The sequence below is a fragment of the Canis lupus genome, chromosome 7 (assembly GCF_003254725.2).
Source record: "Canis lupus dingo isolate Sandy chromosome 7, ASM325472v2, whole genome shotgun sequence".
Lineage (NCBI taxonomy): Eukaryota > Metazoa > Chordata > Mammalia > Carnivora > Canidae > Canis > Canis lupus.
Window position 1 is genome coordinate 73,877,336 of NC_064249.1, and position 21,336 is coordinate 73,898,671.

General features: G+C 39.5%; 1 protein-coding gene across 6 annotated transcripts in view; it reads left to right on the plus strand.

Annotated features, from left to right (window-relative positions):
- The window catches only part of PTPRM (protein tyrosine phosphatase receptor type M), a 786,460-nt gene that overhangs the window by 282,361 nt on the left and 482,763 nt on the right, over window positions 1-21,336 (plus strand). For all 6 annotated transcript variants that reach the window (XM_025429496.3, XM_025429497.3, XM_035718728.2 and 3 more), the window contains exon 3: window positions 6,779-7,050. In XM_025429496.3, the coding sequence (XP_025285281.1) occupies window positions 6,779-7,050 (272 nt within the window). The remainder of the gene's footprint in view (window positions 1-6,778; window positions 7,051-21,336) is intronic.

Genomic DNA, 21,336 nt, shown 5'->3' on the forward strand with positions numbered 1-21,336 from the left:
AGGAAGAGAAAGGCCGATCATCCATGTGCTTTTACTAAAATTAAGAGGTTTAAGAAGTGAATTTTATAATGGCATTAAAATTTGTTGGGGGGTAACGTTCCCTTCTTGCCTTTGTTAGGGAGGAAAAAATTTCTCCTGTGCCTCAAGGGTTTTTTGGCTGGTCTAGGAATTTAATTGACACAAAACAGATTAACAGGAGAAAATAAAACTTAATTACATATGTATAGGCGAGGGGAAGGGGTTTGTAAGACTATCAGGCCCTCAAGCAGTTAGGCAGTTGAAGATTAGAGGCCATGCAGAACCAAGGAAAAGGAGGTGGACATCCAGGACTTCAAAGGGAAGAAGGATGTTTCACAGGAAGATGAAAAAAGAGTAAATGTTTGGCAAGTAGCTGTTTGCTGGGTCATGCAGAAACAATGGGACATAGAGAGGAATTTTAACAAACAGACTTTTGTAAGTTCCTGCCTGTCTACCACACTTAGCTCATATAGTAATTATCTATGATGATGGCTCACTTTCTGGAGCAGCTCCTCTACCTAAATTCTTTTAGGGGGAAGGTCTAAGTTTCTTCCTGAGCCTTCCATTTCTTAAGAATAATCTGCCTAAAATTATCCATATGTCAAAGAGACACACTTTGAGGTGGCAAATTTTGCCCCTCTGCACCTTCTAGGTTCTTTGCCTGGTCTAATCATTAAGTTAATATAAAACAGATTAAGCAGACAAAACAATCAGAAGTTTAATATCATGTACCCTTCCTGTATACATGGGAGAGACCCTAGAACAGGAACTTCCTAAAATGGCTGAAACCATCATCTTAAATACTATCTTCAGCTAAAGACAGAGGATGATGGATGGAGGTGGTGTGTCTGGGAAGGAAAAGCAGTCAAGGGTAAGGTTGTTATGAACATTTAAGTATTTGCCTCTCCATTGATAAGTTTCTAGAAATGTGGTTTTCCCCCTCTTCCTGTACGGGAAGGGAAACACTGTTACAAATAGAGCTTCCCATGGTAAGTGTCTCTTATGCAAGGCTAACTTCTACTCAGTTTTGAGAGCTTCCTGTGTCTGCTGTTTAGAATAACCAGCTACTACTAGGTATTTATCCAAAGGATACAAACATAGTGATTCAAAGGGGCACCTGCACCCCAGTGTTATAGCAGCAGTGTCCACAATAGTCAAACTGGAAAGAGCCCAGATATCCATTGATAGATAAATGGATAAAGTTGTGATAGATAGATAGATAGATAGATAGATAGATAGATAGATAGATCACAGTGGAATACTATATACACATAGTGGAATACTACTGAACCATCAAAAATAATGGAATCTTGCCATTTGCAATGATGTAGATGGAAATAGAGGGCATTGTGCTAAATAAAATAAGTCAATCAGAGAAATATGGGCACCATATGATCTCACTCATATGTGGAATTTAAGAAACAAAACAAATGAACATAGGGGAAGTGAAGGACAAATAAGACAAAAAATAGAGAGGGAAGGTCAACCATAAAGGACTCTTAACTATAGGGAATAAACTGAGAGTCCCCGGGGCGGGGGGGTGGGGGGAGTTGGGTTGGGGAATGGGATAGCTGGGTGATGGACATTAAGCAGGGCACTTGATGGAATGAGCTCTGGATGTTTTATGTAATGAATGTAATGATGAATCACTAAATTCTACCCCTTAGTTTCAGGGGGGGTAGAACTAGTAATCCACTATATGTTAAATAAATTGAATTTAAATAAATAATTTTTTTAAAAGAGAGGGAAAAAGAATAGCCAGCTTAAAATAATCCCCATGCCAAAGAGACACAATTGGGGTAGAAAATCTTTTCCTTTTCAAGTTGATAAAATGCTGCTTCTCCACCAGCCAAAGTATTTAATAACACCTAATACTCTCTTCTTACTGGATGAAAGAAAACGCTCCTTTTTTGTTGGGCACACAAAGTTTCTGAAATGTATGAGGACAATTCATGCAGTTTCCTTCGCCTTTAAAAATCTAGAGTTTTTACCACACCAATGCAAATTTTAATGACGGGGTAGAGGGGAATAACTAATTATATGTAGCTCTGGCTGCTGTCACAAACAATGATGGAAGATAGTCCAGTCAAAAACATTTGCCAGTAGATAAGATTAAGCTAAATTTAATTCACCCAAAGATTTAAGAATGTGCATTTTTCATGTTCTTGTAAGAATCTTTCCTTTCCAGAGAATCCAAAATAAGGATTCTTAAAGTCCTTCAAAGGGTGCTTTTAAAACTCTCCCATTTGAAGCCAGCTCTGTTCCGTGGAGCTCTTTTCATTTGCCTGCAATGTTATATTCTCAACTTCTACACTTGTGACTTAAGGGTGTTTTGTTATTCGAACACAAGCAGAATTTCTATGCTAATTTGAATTCTGATTTCTTTTATTTATTTACCCAGTTGGAGTGTTTTTTTGTTGGAGGAAAAAAATTGAGGTAAGGAAGCACCTACTGAGGGAGACCCAATTAGTCTTTGAAAATGCATTTCCTCACAGCCAAAACATTGAAGCAGGAAGTGAAAATTAAACATTCAGCCATACAGAGATATTTTTAAAAACAGACTTAATAGTCTAAAATTGAATATAAATGCCTTGGATCCTTTAAACATTGGCAAGTTAATTTTACTTTCATTGCCGATAGGTGATGAATTCAGTTAAAAGACATCTCTTCCATCCTACCTGCCATTTCTGTATTCACAATTGTGAATTCACCCCCAGGATTCTGGGTTTGTCAGAGTGTGCTAAATGTAAGTGTTCACACTTTCTCATGTAAACTCACCATAAGACAATCAAGTAGAACTATCAGGAAATACTTGTGTTGGCTGAAATGTTATCTTCTGTACTTCGAAGCTGTGAGATAAGACCTCATGACCACACACAGAAATAAAGATCTTCTTCCCAAAGCTTAAATGTAGGGGCAAGATCAAGTGTGTTAAAGGTTTTGTAACCCTTCAATACTAATGTTCCTCTCTCGTGAGAAGAAACTTAGAAATTATCACTTAGAGAAATAGGAATAGGACCAGGAGGTTGTGAAGAGGACAGGTGGAAATAGATCAAGCTATATGCTAAGGAATTGCAGATAATTTAGAGAAGCCACACATTTGGTTGAGGTATGAGAAAAACAAAGTAATAATAATACTCATCACCAACAATTTTTGTACTTCTGCTATATAGCATGCATGGTCCTAAGTGCCTTTATACATTAACATTAATTATGGGAGCTACATTAAAATCCCAATGGAGAGACTCTGGATGGAAAAACAAAAAGGAACTCTCAGGTGACCATACCCCAGGGAAGGTGCTTGGTAAAGGGAGACTTTTTCCTAAAAACGGTGTGTATTGACCATAGTACATTCAGGCGGCTTCTCTACTGTCAAAAGGAAGAACAACTTTTCTTGTGACCAGTCCATGCATAATTGCTTTCTGAGGCCAGAACAGGTGAAGAAGGTGGCATGGATAGAGCTGGCACTTCCAGCAACACCACACCCATGTTCTTGGAAGATCTCTGACTAATTTCACAGAAGCACATACTTGGAAGTGATAGATTTTCTGAGAAAAACGGGTTTGGGGCTGACCACTCAAAAGCTGGGCAGCTCTGTAGCTGGAGAGCCAACAAAAACAGTAACAACGCTTCTAAAAATACTAGTCTTATCAACTCCTCTCTGGCATTCCGAATCCCAGTGACTGCATCCTCAGCCCTGTACCCTACGGCTCTGGCTTCGTCCTTCTGCTACAGTTAAGTCCCTTCTAATAGAGATCACTTTCTGCCAACTTAAGAATAGGATTCAGGGTTTGTCTTCTCCATCAGTCAATGTTCTTCCTTTTCAACTCGGGAGGGGGGCAGAAGCTCCACAGCTTCTTCTTCTGTTCTTGCAGTTTCCCAGGCAGCTTCACAGAATGGAGAGGATGGCTCTGGAAACCACTCAGCTTCTTGCCACTTCTTCCCCTGAGTGAAGGCACCACTGCAGGACTGTAGTTTTGTTTAAAAGGTCATCATGAAGCCCTTTGTTGAGATCGCTTGATAATTTTTAGGTCCTGCAGAAAGTCACACAGGAACCCGAGGGACTTTAGTGTTATATGGATGTCATGCCCCTAATTGCTAATCCGATTTGAGCTAACCTGCATTTCAGAAGCACCCCAGGTAACAAAACAGACTGTATTTTTTGGCTTGAAAAGGTTAAAAAGGAGAAAGGAGTATAAAAATTATGATCATTTGAGTGTTTATAACTTACAATACCTAAATTTCACTTTGACCTCAAGTTAAGAATTTCTGCATACATTAGACAGCTCAGAAAGCTGACGCAGCATTTTGTGCTGGAACGGAGTATAGTGGAGGATCGGTGGCTCAGCTAGAAGAATAATATTTTTGGGATTCCTGGTGATTCCCTGAACAGTAATGGTAGGAAGCTATCCAGTTTATACCAACATGTGAAAAGAGACTTCTCTGTTTCAGCTTCATCCAGACATCCAAACTAGATGTCACAGGATACAGGAAATACACATTTTGCCATGCTTCTATGTTTGCCACCGTGGCTGCCTGAGTTTCACTGATGGAAATTCTGCAAGAAGTACTTTCCTTTGCCTTAGGGCACTACTACATGTTTTGCTGATTCAGCGTTGGCCTCAAGGCCACATCATGGTGGGCCGTGTCACAATACACATTGTAACCATGTTGTGGGTGATGGAGCCCCACTTGATCAAATACAGAATAGATCTGCTCGGATTTACTACAAAGAGAAAAGTACGATTTTGAACTTGTGTTGTAAACACCAACAGCCAGCTTTAGAGTGGTGATGGGGTTGGTCGACCCTGCCTATTTTGAAGATTTGTTTTTTGTTTTTGTTTTTTACATTTTGTAGAATGTAGCTAACCCCGAATCATTTCAATGATATTCCCTTGCTACTTGTTCCCTTTCTGAGCCCCCAACTCATTCTTAAATCACATTTGTAGTTCTTCCTTATTATTGGAATATATGTTCCATAGATAACCCTTCCCTTGTGGCTTGGCTTTCATATTTCCAGGTGCATAACATTCATCTCTTGAAAAATTGCTCTGTTTTCAAAGAGCGACTATAATTTTCCTTCACTGTCGTGAAGGGCTTTGTTTTCTTCATATATGCTCAAATGGCACATGAAGAAACATGGGGTTATTGGAGTATAGCAGGGTGAGTAATGGGCTGGAAGCTCAGAGGCTCAAAGTTTTGCTGTGGCCACTAACTCATCCTAAAACCTGGATAAACTGCTTCCTAATCTCTCTGTGACTCAATTCCTGTTTGTCTTTAATGTCATTAACACTACTAGCTCCTCTTACTAACAGCCTTCAGTAAACATTGTCTAATATTGTTCCCTTAACAGTAGCCTATTAATTTATAGAAGATAGAACTACATTTATGTTTTTTATTTTGTCCTTGTAATAATTCTCTGGGAAAGGTGATCTTCTCCTTTTGCTGTTTAGGAAATCACAGTTTGTAGACAAGAAAAGAAAAACTACACTTCTAGTAGTGTATGTATGTTTATAGATATCTGTTTATAGATATTTATAGATAACATACATACATGTGTGTCCTTGAAAATTATGATTCACAATAGGGGAGATTTTAAAAAGACTATTCAACTGGGGGAATAGTATCCTCATCCAGTAGAAATCATGAGTCCAACCATATGTGAGTAATACTTTCCTTTTTCATCTTTATGCTCCAAATTTAGGTGCTCTTTCCCCTAGAGCTTCAATACATTTTTCCTCTCTGCCAAAAAGGCTTTATGATGTTCTGTTTTCCCTTTCATCCCTTTTATCTTAGAATATTTTGCTTTTATCTTCCTTTATATTTACATAAGGAAGATAAAGGCAAAATAAATGATATATAAAATTCATATAATTATTTTAATTGCCATTTCTGTTGATCTTAGACATGGGGAGGGCCTGAGTGACACAGTTGATGCCAAGGTATCTGAAAGCCTGAATCCATGTGGAAATTCTTCAGCAGTCATGGGTAGGCTAGTGCTGTGGATATAAAGATACAAATTGCTCATAGATATTTCTGCAAATGACCATCCTTTGGTTCAATGGTTGCATCAGTACATGCTGTCATATCTGTCACGAAAACATCTCCACTATCAAGAAGTCAGTTGTTAAAGCAATGGGGAAGGGGTGGTAGCACTAAACTGCAAGAGAATTATATTGTATTGACAACAAGGAGAATCACAGGGCCAGTGAAGTTTTCTAGGATTCCACAAATTAGGCAAATCTGTTCTCTCTCTCTCTAGGTTACATGAGAATATTAAATGGCTGCAATTACCAAGTGGTGGTACCAGTAGAGAATAGTATGGTCCCATAGAACTTTCTGAGGTTCTGTAGAGAGGTTCAGTATCTGTGCCTGCCAATGTGAGAGCACTGAGCCACATGTGCCCAGCCAACGCTTGAAATGTGACTCAGGACCTAGACTTTTAATATTACAGATTTTTACTTAATTTTAATGTAAATAGCCACATGTGGCTAGTGACTACCAGATAATCAGTGCAGGGCAGCAAATTATGCATATTTTTGTTGCTTAGGAGACTAATTGCAGTAACTTCAAGGGAACTTTCTATTCACTGTTCTTGGCAAACACTTGGAGGTGAAAAGGTATGAAAGAGACAGGACTCTAAAAGCCTAAGTAAGATATGATGTATTGCAATGTCAACCCACATAAATGATGGCAGCTTGACAAATGACCAGAAATTAGTATTTCAGGCTGTAACTTCCCTTTGATTTTCTTTCCATAGGCTCTTTCATGCTGGTGAACACATCTGGAAGACCTGAGGGCCAGAGAGCCCACCTCCTCTTACCTCAGCTGAAAGAAAATGATACCCACTGCATTGATTTTCACTATTTTGTGTCCAGCAAGAATAATGATGCTCCCGGGTTACTCAATGTCTACGTGAAGGTTAATAACGGGCCTTTGGGCAATCCTATCTGGAACATATCTGGAGACCCTACCCGCACGTGGAACAGGGCAGAACTGGCCATTAGTACATTCTGGCCTAATTTTTATCAGGTAGGTACTTTGTTTTCATTTCCTGTTTTTGATGCATCTTCTAATTTCTGAAAATATAGTTTGTATATTAGTATAATTGGAGACTATAAAAAAGTATAGTTTTTTTTTTTTATATTGAGGTTAGGGAACCTTATGCTTCCTTATGGTAAGGAGTGTGTTCAGTGTGTTACCTTGAAAAATGAGTAACGAACACCTTTCAAACTTGTTTATGCATATGTTGTTTTAAGAAAGTAAAAGAAAAATAAAAACAAAAATGGTGTTTTAAGTGACCCACAGCAGGGCAGGAAACATTATCTGCAAGTGCTATATTAAATAAGCTGTATCTGACCAACAGAGACATAGCACTTGATTCTAAAAGAGGAAGCCCCTTTTGTTCATGGGTTTTCTCACAGGAGTAAATATCATTAAGAAGTGAGCCTCAGTGGACCAGCTAGCTAGATGCATTCCTTGTTCGCATCCCAGTGGAAAGAAAATAACATATATAGGCTAAGTCCTTGTCCTGGAGGGGCTGCTGTCCTGTTACTTGGGATATTCTTTTAAGAGCCACATTACCCATGTGGAGTTCTCCTTTAAAGTAACTAAGGAGTGGAGGCCAGGAATAGTTAAAAAGTGGCACCAAAGCAACCCTGATGTCATGTCCCTTCTGGAGGAGAGTGACTTGTATCACATGATCATCCTGTCTCAGGATCAAAGGTGGGGAATTAGTGACAATGGCATTTGGTGCCCCCCCCCCACTTTTGTCCACAGTACCTTTAAATAACTTGATATTGAGAAAAATACTCAATTAATTTCAAGGTAAGAGGATTCATTAAGAGGATTGAGATATTTTGCTTCTCTCTTCCTTAATTCCTTTGGCTCACTTAGGAGCCAGCTGGAACATAGATCCAAGATCATCTCTCATATTTAATTGAGGTGCTTGGCTAGACTCAGGGAGGGGAAAACTGAGTCTTCTCAAGGGCTGCTCGTCTTCCTAATGACAGGCACAACACCCAGGAATCCATTTTGCAGGTTTGGTGTTTATTAGGAAAGATGCATCAATCCTGGTTCCTCTCCCCCTGGATTTGATAATGGGAATAAATGGACTGTCACTGTTGTGCCTCATTTGTCTCTCTACCCTTTTACCTGCAACAATTTCTAGAATTTAATGATTGAGAGATACATGTGTCTTGAATAGTACATATGTAAATTGTTAAATAGTACACACATAAATTGTTCAAAGTCTTTTAAAAGCACACTTCTTTTAAGAGTGTTAAAAATTAGGTAGGTCTAAATTTAGCAATTTACTGTTAGGAATTCATCCTAAGTAGGGAAAAATGGTTGCAAATAATTGACTATAAGGATTTTCATGGCAGTTTATTTATAATGATGAAAAATCAGAAACAGTATTATTTCCAACATTAGAGCGTTAATTAATTTATGTTACCTCAATACAAAAATGCATTTTGCAACAATTAAGAATAATGTCATGGGAAGCCACTTGATCTCTTGAAGCTTATGTTGCTAAGGGGAAAAACTGGTATAAAATGATAAATCCCATTGTTTAAATTTTATATATTATGTTTTTTAATTTTAAAATAATGTTTATATGATAAGGTATATATAATAATGTATAATATATATTATAAAATAAAGACTAAAATATATGCTGAAATAAATATATTAAAAAGTGATATCTCCCTAGCTAGTAGGGTAACAGGTGATATGAACTTTTTTCTTTCTACCATCTGTCATATTCTAAATTTTCTCCAATGTATATGTTCTGTTTTTATTCATAAAATGCCAAAGAGAATGGGGCATCTGAGTGGCTCAGTCGGTTAAGTGTGCGCCTTCTGCTCAGGTCATGATCTCCAAGCCCCAAGCCTTGCATTGGGCTCCCTGCTCAGCAGGGAATCTGCTTCTCTCTCTCTCTCTGTTTTCTCTACCCCTCCCCACTGCTTATTCTCTCTCTCTCAAATAAGTAAATAAAATCTTAAAATCTCAAAGAAAAAAAAAGTTTTTCTTCCACAGGGAAAATACCCTATTTAACAAATAACCTTTTTAATAACTAGATTAGCAATCAGTGGCATAATTTAAAAAAAAATTGTTTCTGGGACAAAGTTTCTTTTTCCATAGTCTTAAAAAGGAATCAGGGGAAGTGGGTTTGGTTAAGCTAGGTTTCAAAAATTTTTATATGATGGACTAGGCTAAGAAGCTGTGCTTTTAGAAACTTTTTTTGGGGGAGACCTTACCAAAATATAGAAGACATAGGTCTATGATGTTCCCATTGTCCCTCTGGAACGTGCACTTGGTTCTGCCTTAGTCTCCAGGCATATGCTGGATAAAGGCAGTGGGACAAACTTGTAGGCAAGATCAGAAGGTACTGCTCATCTGTGCTCCAATTTTCCTCTCTTTTACGTTAGCACTGCCCACCCAGAATCTCTAGGGGTGAACACCCTTGGGCCCCTCACGCCTCTGGAGTCCAATGCATTGGTTTAGTTTTGACACTGGCTGCAATCCAGATCTTACAGTGGTATTTTGCTTTTGTCTAAGCTCAGGTTGCTATGACAAACTACCATAGAGTGGTGCCTCAAATGATAGGCATTCTTTTCTCATGGTTGTAGAACCTGGAGGTCCTCCTGCAGGATTCTCATAGATTCAATTCTTGGTGAGGGCCTGTCTTTTAGATGGCCTCCTTCTTGTCTTCTCACAGTATGCTCAGTGGCCTTTCCTCTGTGTGTGCATATGGAGAGAAAGAGCTCTGGTCTCCCTTCTTCTTATTAGGATGCTAATTATGGGGGCTCCACATTCATGACCTCATCTAAACCAGATTGCCTCCCTAAAGCTGCATCTCCAAGTATCATCACATTGGGTGCAGGGCCTCAACATATGAAATTGGGGAGGGACACAGCATTCAGTCCATAACAGCCTTGGCACATCAAGTTCAGACAGTTTAAATGAGAGGAATGATTTGGTTTAATGATCTTAGGAGATCGGCCTTTAAAAAGGAATTATGGAATTATATTGAAAATGAGGTGGTCCTATTATCAGGCCATTGTGATTTCCAATGAATTCTTCCTTTCTTGGGCTCTTTTGTTTTTGTTTTTGTTTTTTAGATTTTTTTTTAATTATTTATTTATTTATGATAGTCACAGAGAGAGAGAGAGAGAGGCAGAGACATAGGCAGAGGGAGAAGCAGGCTCCATGCACCGGGAGCCCGACATGGGATTTGATCCCGGGTCTCCAGGATCATGCCCTGGGCCAAAGGCAGGCGCCAAACCTCTGTGCCACCCAGGGATCCCTCTTGGGCTCTTTTGAATAAAATAGTTAGCCGCCCCAATTGTGACCCTCTGACCCCCACCCCCCAGGTCCACCTATTTCCCGCTCTAACCTCTCTTACATGAGCAGTACATGACTTATCAAGTTGAATCAGAACCTAATTCTCACTATTGCTTTTTTTTGGTATATTTTTTATTGGAGTTCGATTTGCCAACATGTAGTATAACACCCAGTGCTCATCCCGCCAAGTGTCCCCCTCAGTGCCGGTCACCTAGTCACCCCATCCCCCTACCTACCTCCCCTTTCACTACCCCTTGTTTGTTTCATAATCACTATTGCTTTTTGGTTCACTGGTTGATTCATTAGGAATAGCTTTCTACTTTTGATTTAAAAGTGGATTTGTAGAGATTCTTTAATACAGCATTGCTAGGTTGTTAAGAATCTGGTGATCAACATCTGTAAAAGGTTTGGATCCACTGAAAGGTCACTTGTTAGTTTAATTTCTGAGCCCTACCACCAAACATTAGTTTTTAAAGTTTTAAAGGCATAGTGAAAAGGCATATTTCTTCTTTATCTGCTGGGCAGTGAACTTACTGAAATCATTACTCTAATAGTAACACAAGCTATCAGATAAATGGCACTCTGTAGATGAGATAATAGAGATGTCAGCAGGAAACCTTCCAGACACTGAACAATAGGGCTTAAAATCACCATGGAAAACCTGAATGATGTTTCCCAGTTGGAATGAGAAAGGTAAACCATATTAACAAAGGCAAGTAAGAAGGAGAATATCTACCAAATCCTATTCCCATCCCTGGCCCAAGGTGTCAACCTAACTGGAGATGACCAGAAAACAGTTAGAAAAGTAAGTTGCCTGTGCGTGGGCAGCACTGCCCAAGGAAAGAGCTTCCTTGCCCAATGCAGTCCTTAGCTCTTTGGGTCAGCTTGCCTTTACTGAGGAGATGGCTATCATATCCTGATGCTCTTAAAAACGTGAATCATGTGTGAGCCCATCTGCTTTTGCATTAATTTCCCACCTCGATTTATCTATCAGAAATTCTGTTAGTCTAAGGATGTGAGTCTGCCCTATGTGACTATAGTTAACCTTTGAACATTGTAGAGGTAAGGAGTGCCAAACCCCCATGCACTGGAAAAATCCATGCATTATTTTGACTCCCCTAAAATTTTACTAATAACCAACCTACTATTGATCAGAAGCCTTATCAAAAACATAAACAGTTGATTAACACAAATTTGTATGCTATATGTATTATATATTATATTCTTATAATAAAATAAGCCAGAAAAATGTTAAGAAAACATTTCAGGTTTCATATTTAGGTCTTTAATCCATTTTGATTTTTTTTTGTGTGTGTGTGTGTATATGATGTTAGAAAGTAGCCCCATCTCATTTGTTTTGCATGTAGCTGTCCAGCTTTCTTAATACCATTTTTAAAGAGCTTTTCCCCATTATATTCTTGCCTCCTCTGTTATTGATTAATTGACCATATAGGCGTGGTTTATTTCTGGGCTTTCTATCCTATTCCATTGATCTTTGTGTCTGTTTTTGTGCCAATACCATACTGTTTTGATTACTATAGCTTTGTAGTATAGCTTGAAATCTGGAATGATGATACCTCCAGCTTTGTTCTTTCTCAAGATTACTTTTTGGGGTCTTTTGTGGTTTTATTAAAAGATTTTATTCATTCATGAGAAACAGAGAGAGAGAGAGAGAGAGGAAGAGACACAGGCAGAGGGAGAAGCAGACTTTACGCAGGAAGCCCGACATGGGACTTGATCCTGGGTCTCCAGGATCATGACCTGGACTGAAAGCAGCGCTAAATCGCTGAGCCACCCGGGCTGCCCTCTTTTGTGGTTCTATACAAATTTTAGTATTATTTGTTTTAGTTTTGTGAAAATGTTGTTGGTATTTTGCTAGGGATTGCATTTAATCTTGTAGATTGCAGGGCAGCCCTGGTGGCTTAGTGGTTTAGCGCCACCTTCAACCCAGGGTGTGATCCTGGAGACCGGGGATCAAGTCCCACGTCAGGCTCCCTGCATGGAGCCTGTTTCTCCCTCTGCCTGTGTCTCTGCTTCTTTCCCTCTCTGTCTCTGTCTCTCTCTCTATGTGCCTCCATGAATAAATAAATAAAATCTTAAAAAAAAAATCTTGTAGATTGTTTCACTAATTTGGATATTTTAGCAATATTAATTCTTCCAATCCATGAGTATGGGATATCTTTCCATTTGTTTGTGTTATCTTTAATTTCCTTCATTAGTGTTTTATAGTTTTCCAAGTACAGGCCTTTCACTTCAAAAAGGAAATGTTTGTAGTGCTGTTCTGTAATTATTGAGAAAAAATGCAGGTATAAGCAGATTCACAGAGTTCATACCCGTGTTCAAGTGTCAGCAGTATTACATTTTAAATCACAAAATTTTAAAAATATTTTCTGGTGTCATGTGAGCATAGTTCATAAGAGTCCATTTCTAAATGATGCCTTTTTAGGATATAGACAGACCATTTCCGTATTAGAAAGCCAAGGGCAAGATAGTAGGACATGAACATCTGAAGGAACTGGGACCCTTGGGAGACCCTCTGTCAGTGCACTGGAAATCAGCTTTCCCCCAGACATCACCTCTACATTAGTGAATTTAGGCTGCAAGATACATTAGAGAGATCTAAAACATTTCTATAGAGTGGACATATACTTGAAATATTAGCATATTAAAATATTTCTTGTCTGTAAAGCACTTTATTTCTAAAAGATGCTTTTTATACTTTATTAATAGTTTTGATATGAGTTAAGATTGATGAATTAACTGTTTTTTAAAAAAGATTTTATTTATTTATGAATGAGAGACACACAGAAAGAGACAGAGGCAGAGACACAGGCAGAGGGAGAAGCAGGCTCCATGCAGAGAGCCTGACGTGGGACTCAATCTCAGGACTCCAAGATCACGCCCTGGGCCAAAGGCACGCACTAAACTGCTGAGCCACCCAAGAATCCCCCCAGAATTAACTGTTATAAAGGACTTTCGCATTATAGTATTATTTGGAAATAGGCTGCATCATAGTATAGTAGAACATATACCATGAGTTAAGCAGAACTGACTTAAGTATCACCCTTGTTTACTTGTAAGTTTGGGCAACTGACTTAAACCTATGGAACCTCACTAATTATGGGACAAAATAGAGAGGCAGTACATGGTGTAAAGATGAATGGAAAAGCACATTTAGGGTGTGCTAGCATTTCCATAAATAATGGTAGTTTATTGAGATTAAGATTATAGTAGACAGAACAAGGGAAATAGCTAATATTTGAGTGCTTTCCTCCTAAGTCACTCTTTAAATGTATTTAGTGGAATGGCTGAAGGTACTCAGTGAAAAAGGGTTACAGGAATGAATCCTTCCATGAAACTAGGTGAAATAAAGTGAACCCGGTTTCTTTCCAGCAGAACTTTCCAGAGCTTGCTGTCATACAAAAATGCAAGGTGAGGTTTCCTGAGTGTTCCTGGTATTAGCCTGCTCTGGACTCTGTACCATGGGAAGCAAGGGCCCCACATAACTCCAGGGTTTGCCACCCGGGGCTCCTTGCCCCTGTCCTCTCCTCTCTCTCTCCTCTCTCTCTCTCTTTCTCTCTCTCTCTCTTTTTTTTCTTTTGTTAGGCAATTGGGTTTTGGCTACTACACACTAGTTGTTTCTCAGCTTGGTCAGAGTCTGAATTTTGCAGTTGTTGGATTTGGAGAGGTTTTTGCTAAAAGTAGACACAACTACCCTGTGTACTTTCTCTAAATAGTAAGTTTCCTTGGGGATCTTTTGTTTTCCTACTCTTTCCCCTAACATTATCTTTTTTTTTATAATTTTTATTTATTTATGATAGTCACACAACAGAGAGAGAGAGAGAGAGACAGAGACACAGGCTGAGGGAGAAGCAGGCTCCATGCACCGAGAGCCCAACGTGGGATTCGATCCCGGGTCTCCAGGATCGCACCCTGGGCCAAAGGCAGGCACCAAACCTCTGTGCCACCCAGGGATCCCCCCCTAACATTATCTTAACTCGGCATTTATTGAGTTTCAGAATGTTTCTTAGCAAAGTATTATTGCCATTGTAATTCATTCCATGTAGCTTTTCTCTTTTTCTTTCTTTCTTTCTTTCTTTCCTTTCTTTCTTTCTCTTTCTTTCTTTCTTTCTTTCTTTCTTTCTTTCTTTCCTTTCTTTCTCTTTCTTTCTTTCTTTCTTTCTTTCTTTCTTTCTTTCTTTCTTTCTTTCTTCTCTTTTTGAATTTTTTTATTTATTCATGATAGACACAGAGAGAGAGAGAGGCAGAGACACAGGCAGAGGGAGAAGCAGGCTCCATGCCGGGAGCCCGAAGCGGGACTCGATGCTGGGACTCCAGGATCGCGCCCTGGGCCAAAGGCAGGCACTAAACCACTGACCCACCCAGGGATTCCCTCTTTCTTCTTTCTTTCTTTCTTTCTTTCTTTCTTTCTTTCTTTCTTTCTTTCTTTCTTTCTTTCTTTCTTCTTTCTTTCTTTCTTTCTTTCTTCTTTCTTTCTTTCTTTCTTTCTTCTTTCTTTCTTTCTTCTTTCTTTCTTTCTTTCTTTCTTTCTTTCTTTCTTTCTTTCTTCTTTCTTTCTTTCTTTCTTTCTTTCTTTCTTTCTTCTTTCTTTTCTTTCTTTCTTTCTTTCTTTCTTTCTTTCTTTCTTTCTTTCTTTCTTTCCTTTTCTTTTCTTTTCTTTTCTTTTCTTTTCTTTTCTTTCTTCTTTCTTCTTTCTTTTTTAGGAGAAGAGTATTCTACAGGTACAAATCACAATGGTAACCTGCATGGAACACACTTAATTTTAGGTTAATTGCTGTTCATTAAAACATAAATTGTCAAGTATTTGGTGATTAACACATACTTAATTTCTTAATTACTGTTTGTCCTAATTGCTGCTATTTAGAACCTGCTCCTCTGTTGGGTGGCAGCACTGAGCACTGCTGGCTGCCTGCTTTCATAAGGGCACCTGGGGCTGCAGGACCAAGTCCTTTGATTTAGACGTTGACTTCCTGCCATGTTAAGAATAGTATTTTCCTCTCATAAGCACCTTCTTGCTTTATTGTGCTAATGAAAATAGCACAATATAGTGATAATGAATCCAGTCAGAGGCAAGGGAAGCAGTGATCTTTAAGATAAATGGTTGCCTTGAAAAGAAAAAAATGCACAGATGGTTTTGAAGTCCCTTTCCCCATGCCTCTCAGTAAATGGTGGGCTGGGGGTGGGTGGGTGGCGATAAGAGATGTGAGGACCAAATCAGAATGGTGATAGTCTTACTATTTCTCTAGAGCCTCCCACTTAAAACAAATTTTTAGATGTATGGAAGGGTCCTGGAAGAAGATGAGGCATGGATTTCAGCTAAAACCTGTGGTAAATTCTCTGTGGAATGAGGACACAAAGTATCTTGCACTTTGGGAGAGGCTAAACCAAGATCCACCCTTTAGGCTGGAGCGCACCTGGCGGGGCCTTGGGAAGAAGCTGGTGGGTCAGGTGGGGGCTCCGGTTGGAGGGGGCTGTGGCTTGCTGCCTTCGGGTGTCCCGGGAGCACAATTCCAGCAGTGCAGGCCCCGGACCCCAGGGCACGGGGGACAGAGCCCAGATCCTGCGCTCCCCCAGGACAGATGGAGGTGGGGAGGACACAGGACAGCGGGGATGTTCCTGCCGCCAGGCGCCCCCAAGCTGTGTCAGCGCCCCCGCCCCCCAAGAGCACCTAGGCCAGTGCAGACTGGGAGCTGAGGTACATACTGTGGGAGCTGACTCTAGGGCTGGAGAGCTGGCCGCCGCCACTGTTGTTGTTCCTCCTGGTGTCACCCTGTGCCTGGGACAGAGCGGGGCCGCCAGGGAGCAGGGGCCTCACAGGATAAACAGCTCCTACTGAGTCCTGCACCTGGCAGGGGGCGGGGCAGCTCCCCCAGGTGCACACACCTGAGAATCAGCACAGCAGCCCCTCCCGCAGAGACCCACTGGAAGGACAGGGGAAGAGCAAGTTCTTGACCAAGCAGTACTGGAAAGCTCTAGGGGAAGCCGAGGGATTTACAGTGTATAGAACCAGAGGATAACCCTCCGAATTTTTTTTCTTCCTTTTTCTAGTACAACTTCATTTTTATATCAGACTATAAATTTCCATTTTTTTCTCTTTTCCCACCTTAACTACAATATCTTACCACCTCTTCATTTTTAAGATTCTTCCATTTTGACTTTCATATTTCTACAATTACAGGTCCTAGATATATTTTCCACTTCTAGATTCCCTTCAACATACTCAACTTAACTTTGGGAGATATACAAGATATGTTTTTTTGTTGTCGTTTTGTGTTTTGTGTTTTCTCTGCCTCATTTTCTTCTACAATGGCGGAAGTTAATACCTTCTAAAACATGACCAGCATGCACCCAGAACCAAGTGGAATACTGTGCCGGTTCATTCTGTGAGATTCCTCATTCCCATTCTGCCCCCCTCTTTTATATCATTTATATTTTGGTTGGGGCTTTCTACAAGTATTTCTGGTTTATATAAATTTGGGAATGAGCATCTTCTAACATCCAGAACTTAACATACTCAGAAACAAGAGGATCACCCTCTAGAACCCCTCAGATAGACTACATTCTCCCTCCACTACAACTTCTTCACCACCACCATCTCCCAGTCCCCCCTTTTTTTCTTCTCCTTTTTTTTCTTCTTTCTATTTCTTTTCTTTTTTTCCCCCTCTTCTTCAATGGGATTCATGGCCTTTTATTTTTTTACTACTTTGTTTTAAAATTTGCTTTTCACTTTAGTGGTCCTTTTGTTTTATTTTGTTCTGATCTTTGTTTTCAATTTCTGGTCTCTGACCTCAGCAGAATCATCTAGAGTGAAATTTACTTAGGTGGTGGTTCATATTCTTAACATAGCCTGCTCATGCAATCACTCTACACTGAGCAAAATGATTAGAAAGAAGAACTCACCACAAAAAAAAAAAATCAGAAAGAGTACTCTCTGCCACAGAGTTAAAGAATTTGGATTTAAATACAATGTCAGAAAGCCAATTCCAAAGCACAATTATAAAGCTACTGGTGCTTTGGAAAAAAGCATAAAGGGAACAAGAGACTTCATGACTGCAGAATCTAGATCTAATCAGGCCAAAATTAAAAATCAATTAAATGAGATGCAATCCAAACTGGAGGTCCTAACAACAAGGGTTAATGAGGTAGAAGAAAGCGTGAGTGACATAGAAGACAGGTTGATGGAAAGGAAGGAAGCTGAGGAAAAAAGAGAAAAACAATTAAAAGACCATAAGCAAAGGTTAAGGAAATAAATGACAGACTCTGAAGGAAAAAATCTACGTATAATTGGGGTTCCAGGGGGCACTGAGAGGGCCAGAGGACCAGAAAGCATATTTGAACAAATCATAGCTGAGAACTTCCCTAATTTGGGGAGGGAAACAGGCATTCAGATCCAGGAGATAGGCCACCCCCTAAAATCAATAAAAACCGCTCAATACCTTGACATTTAATAGTGAAACTTGCAAATTCCAAAGATAAAGAGAAAATCCTTAAAGCAGCAAAAGACAAGAGATCCCTAGCTTATATGGGGAGAAATATTAGATTAATAGCAGACCACTCCACAGAGACCTGGTTGGCTAGAAAGGGCTGGCAGGATATATATTCAGCGTCCTAAATAAGAAGTACATGCAACCAAGAATACTTTATCCAGTGAGGCTGTCATTCAGAATAGAAAGAGAGATAAAGAGCTTCCGGGGTAGGCAGAAACTGAAAGAATATGTGACCACCAAACCAGCTCTGTAAGAAATATTAAGGGGGACTCTGTAAAAGAAAGAGGAAGCCCAAAGAAATAATCCACAAAATCAGGGACTGAATAGTTATTACGATGACACTAAATTCTTTTTTTTTTTAATTTTTTACTTATTTATGATAGTCACAGAGAGAGAGAGAGAGAGGCAGAGACATAGGCAGAGGGAGAAGCTGGCTCCATGCACCAGGAGCCTCATGTGGGATTCGATCCTGGGTCTCCAGGATCACGCCCCGGGCCAAAGGCAGGCGCCAAACCGCTGCACCACCCAGGGATCCCGATGACACTAAATTCATATCTTTCATATATAATAGTAACTCTGAGCATGAATGGGCTAAATGATCCCATCAAAAGATGCAGGGTTTCAGACTGGATAAAAAAGCAAGACCCATCTATTTGCTGTCTACAAGAGACTCATTTTTACCTAAGGACACCTCCATCCTGAAAAGGAAAGGTTGGAGAACCATTTACCATTCAAATGGTCCTCAAAAGAAAGCTGGGGTAGCAATCCTCATATCAGATAAATTAGAGTTGATCCCAAAGATTGTAGTAAGAGATGAAGAGGGACACTATATCATACTTAAAGGATCTATCCAACAAGAGGACCTAACAATCATGAATATTTATGCCCCTAATGTGGGAGCTGACAAGTCTATCAATCAATTAATAACCAAAGTGAAGACATACTTAGATAATAATACACTAATACTGGGAGACTTCAACACAGCACTTTCTGCAAATGACATATATTCTAAGCACAACATCTCCAAAGAAACAAGAGCTTTATTTTATTTTACGATTTTATTTATTCATGAGAGGCACAGAGAGAGAGGCAGAGACACAGGCAAAGGAAGAAGCAGACTCTCCACAGGGAGCCTGACATGGCACTCGATCCCGTGTCTCCAGGATCACGCCCTGGGCCGAAGGTGGTACTAAACAGCTGAGGCACCCGGGCTACCTGAAATAAGAGCTTTAAATGATACACTGGACCAGATGTATTTCACATATATTTACAGAACTTTACATCCAAATGCAACTGAATACACATTCTTCTCAAGTGCACATGGAACTTTCTCCAGAATAGACCACATACTGGGTCACAAATTAGGTCTCAACCAATACCAAAAGATTGAGATTGTCTCCTACATACTCTCAGACCATAATGCTTTGAAATTAGAACTAAATCACAAGAAGAAGTTTAGAAGGATTTCAAACACGTGGAGGTTAAGGACCATCCTGCTAAAAGATGAAAGTGTCATTGCTGCTAGAAACATCGGGGTGCAGGTGTCCCAGAGTTTCATTGCATCTGTATCTTTGAGGTAAATCCCCAACAGTGCAATTGCTGGGTCGACGTGGATGGAACTGGAGGGTATTATGCTGAGTGAAGTAAGTCAATTGGAGAGGGACAAACATTATATGTTCTCATTCATTTGGGGAATATAAATAATAGTGAAAGGAAATATAAGGGAAGGGAGAAGAAGTGTGTGGGAAATATCAGAAAGGGAGACAGAACATAAAGACTCCTAACTCTGGGAAACGAACTAGGGGTGGTGGAAGGGGAGGAGGGCGGGGGGGTAGGGGTGAATGGGTGACGGGCACTGAGGGGGGCACTTGACGAGATGAGCACTGGGTGTTATTCTGTAAATTGGCAAATTGAACACCAATAAAAAATAAATTTTTTATAAAAATAAATAAAGCACACCACCAAAAAAAAAAAAAAAAAAAAAAGATGAAAGGGTCAACCAGGAAATTAGGGAAGAATTAAAAGGATTCATGGAAATTAATGAGAATGAAGATACAACTTTTCAAAATCTTTGGGATACAGCAAAAGCAGTCCTAAAAGGGAAATACATCGCAATACAAGCATCCCTCAAAAAATTGAAAACACTCAAATACGTGAGCTAATCTTGCGCCTAAAAGAGGTGGAGAAAAAACAGCAAATAAAACCTACACCAAGCAGAAGAAGAGAGTTAATAAAGTTCCGAGCAGAACTCAATTAAATAGAGACCAGAAGAACTGTAGAACAGATCAACAAAACCAGGAGTTTGTTCTTTGAAAGAATTAATAAGATAGATAAACCATTAGCCAGCCTTATTAAAAAGAAGAGAGAAAAGACTCAAATTAATAAAATCATGAATGAGAAAGGAGACATCACCACCAATATCAAGGAAATACAAATGATTTTAAAAACCTATTATGAGCAGCTATACACTAATAAATTAGGCAATCTAGAAGAAATGGATGCATTTTTGGAAAACCACAAATTGCCAAAAGTGGAACAGGAAGAAATAGAAAACCTGAACAGGCCAATAACCAATGAGGAGATTGAAACAGTCATCAAAAACCTCCCAAGACATAAAAGTCCAGGACCAGATGGCTTCCTAGGGGAATTCTATCAAATGTTTAAAGAAGAAACAATACCTATTCTACTAAAGCTATTCCAAAAAAATAGAAAGGGATGGAATACTTCCAAATTCATTTTATGGGGCAAGCATCACATTGATTCCAAATCCAGACAAAGACCCCTCCAAAAAGGAGAATTATAGACCAATGTCCCCAATGAACACAGATGGAAAAATTCTCACCAAGACACTAGCCAGTAGGATCCAATAGTACATTAAGAAGATTATTCACCATGAACAAGTGGGATTTATCCCCAGGATGCAAGGCTGGTTCAACACTCATAAAGCAATCAAGTGACAGATAATATCAACAATAGAAAAAACAAGAATGATATGATCCTCTCAATAGATGCAGAGAAAGCATTTGACAAAATACAGCCTCCATTCCTGATCAAAACTCTTCATAGAGTAGAGATAGAGGGAACATTACTCAGCATCTTAAAAGCCATCTATGAAAAGCCCACAGCAAATATCATTCTCAATGGGAAAACACTGGGAGCCTTTCCCCTAAGATCAGGAACAAGACAGGGATGTCCACTCTCACCACTGCTATTCAACATAGTACTAGAAGTCCTAGCCTCAGCAATCAGACAAGAAAAAGAAATAAAAGACATTCAAATTGACAAAGAAGAAGTCAAACTCTCCCTCTTTGTGAATCACATTATACTGTACATAGAAAACCCAAAAGACTCCACTCCAAGATTGCTACAACTCATACAGCAATTCGGCAGTGTGGTAGGATACAAAATCAATGCCCAAGAATCAGTGACATTTCTATACACTCACAATGAGACTGAAGAAAGA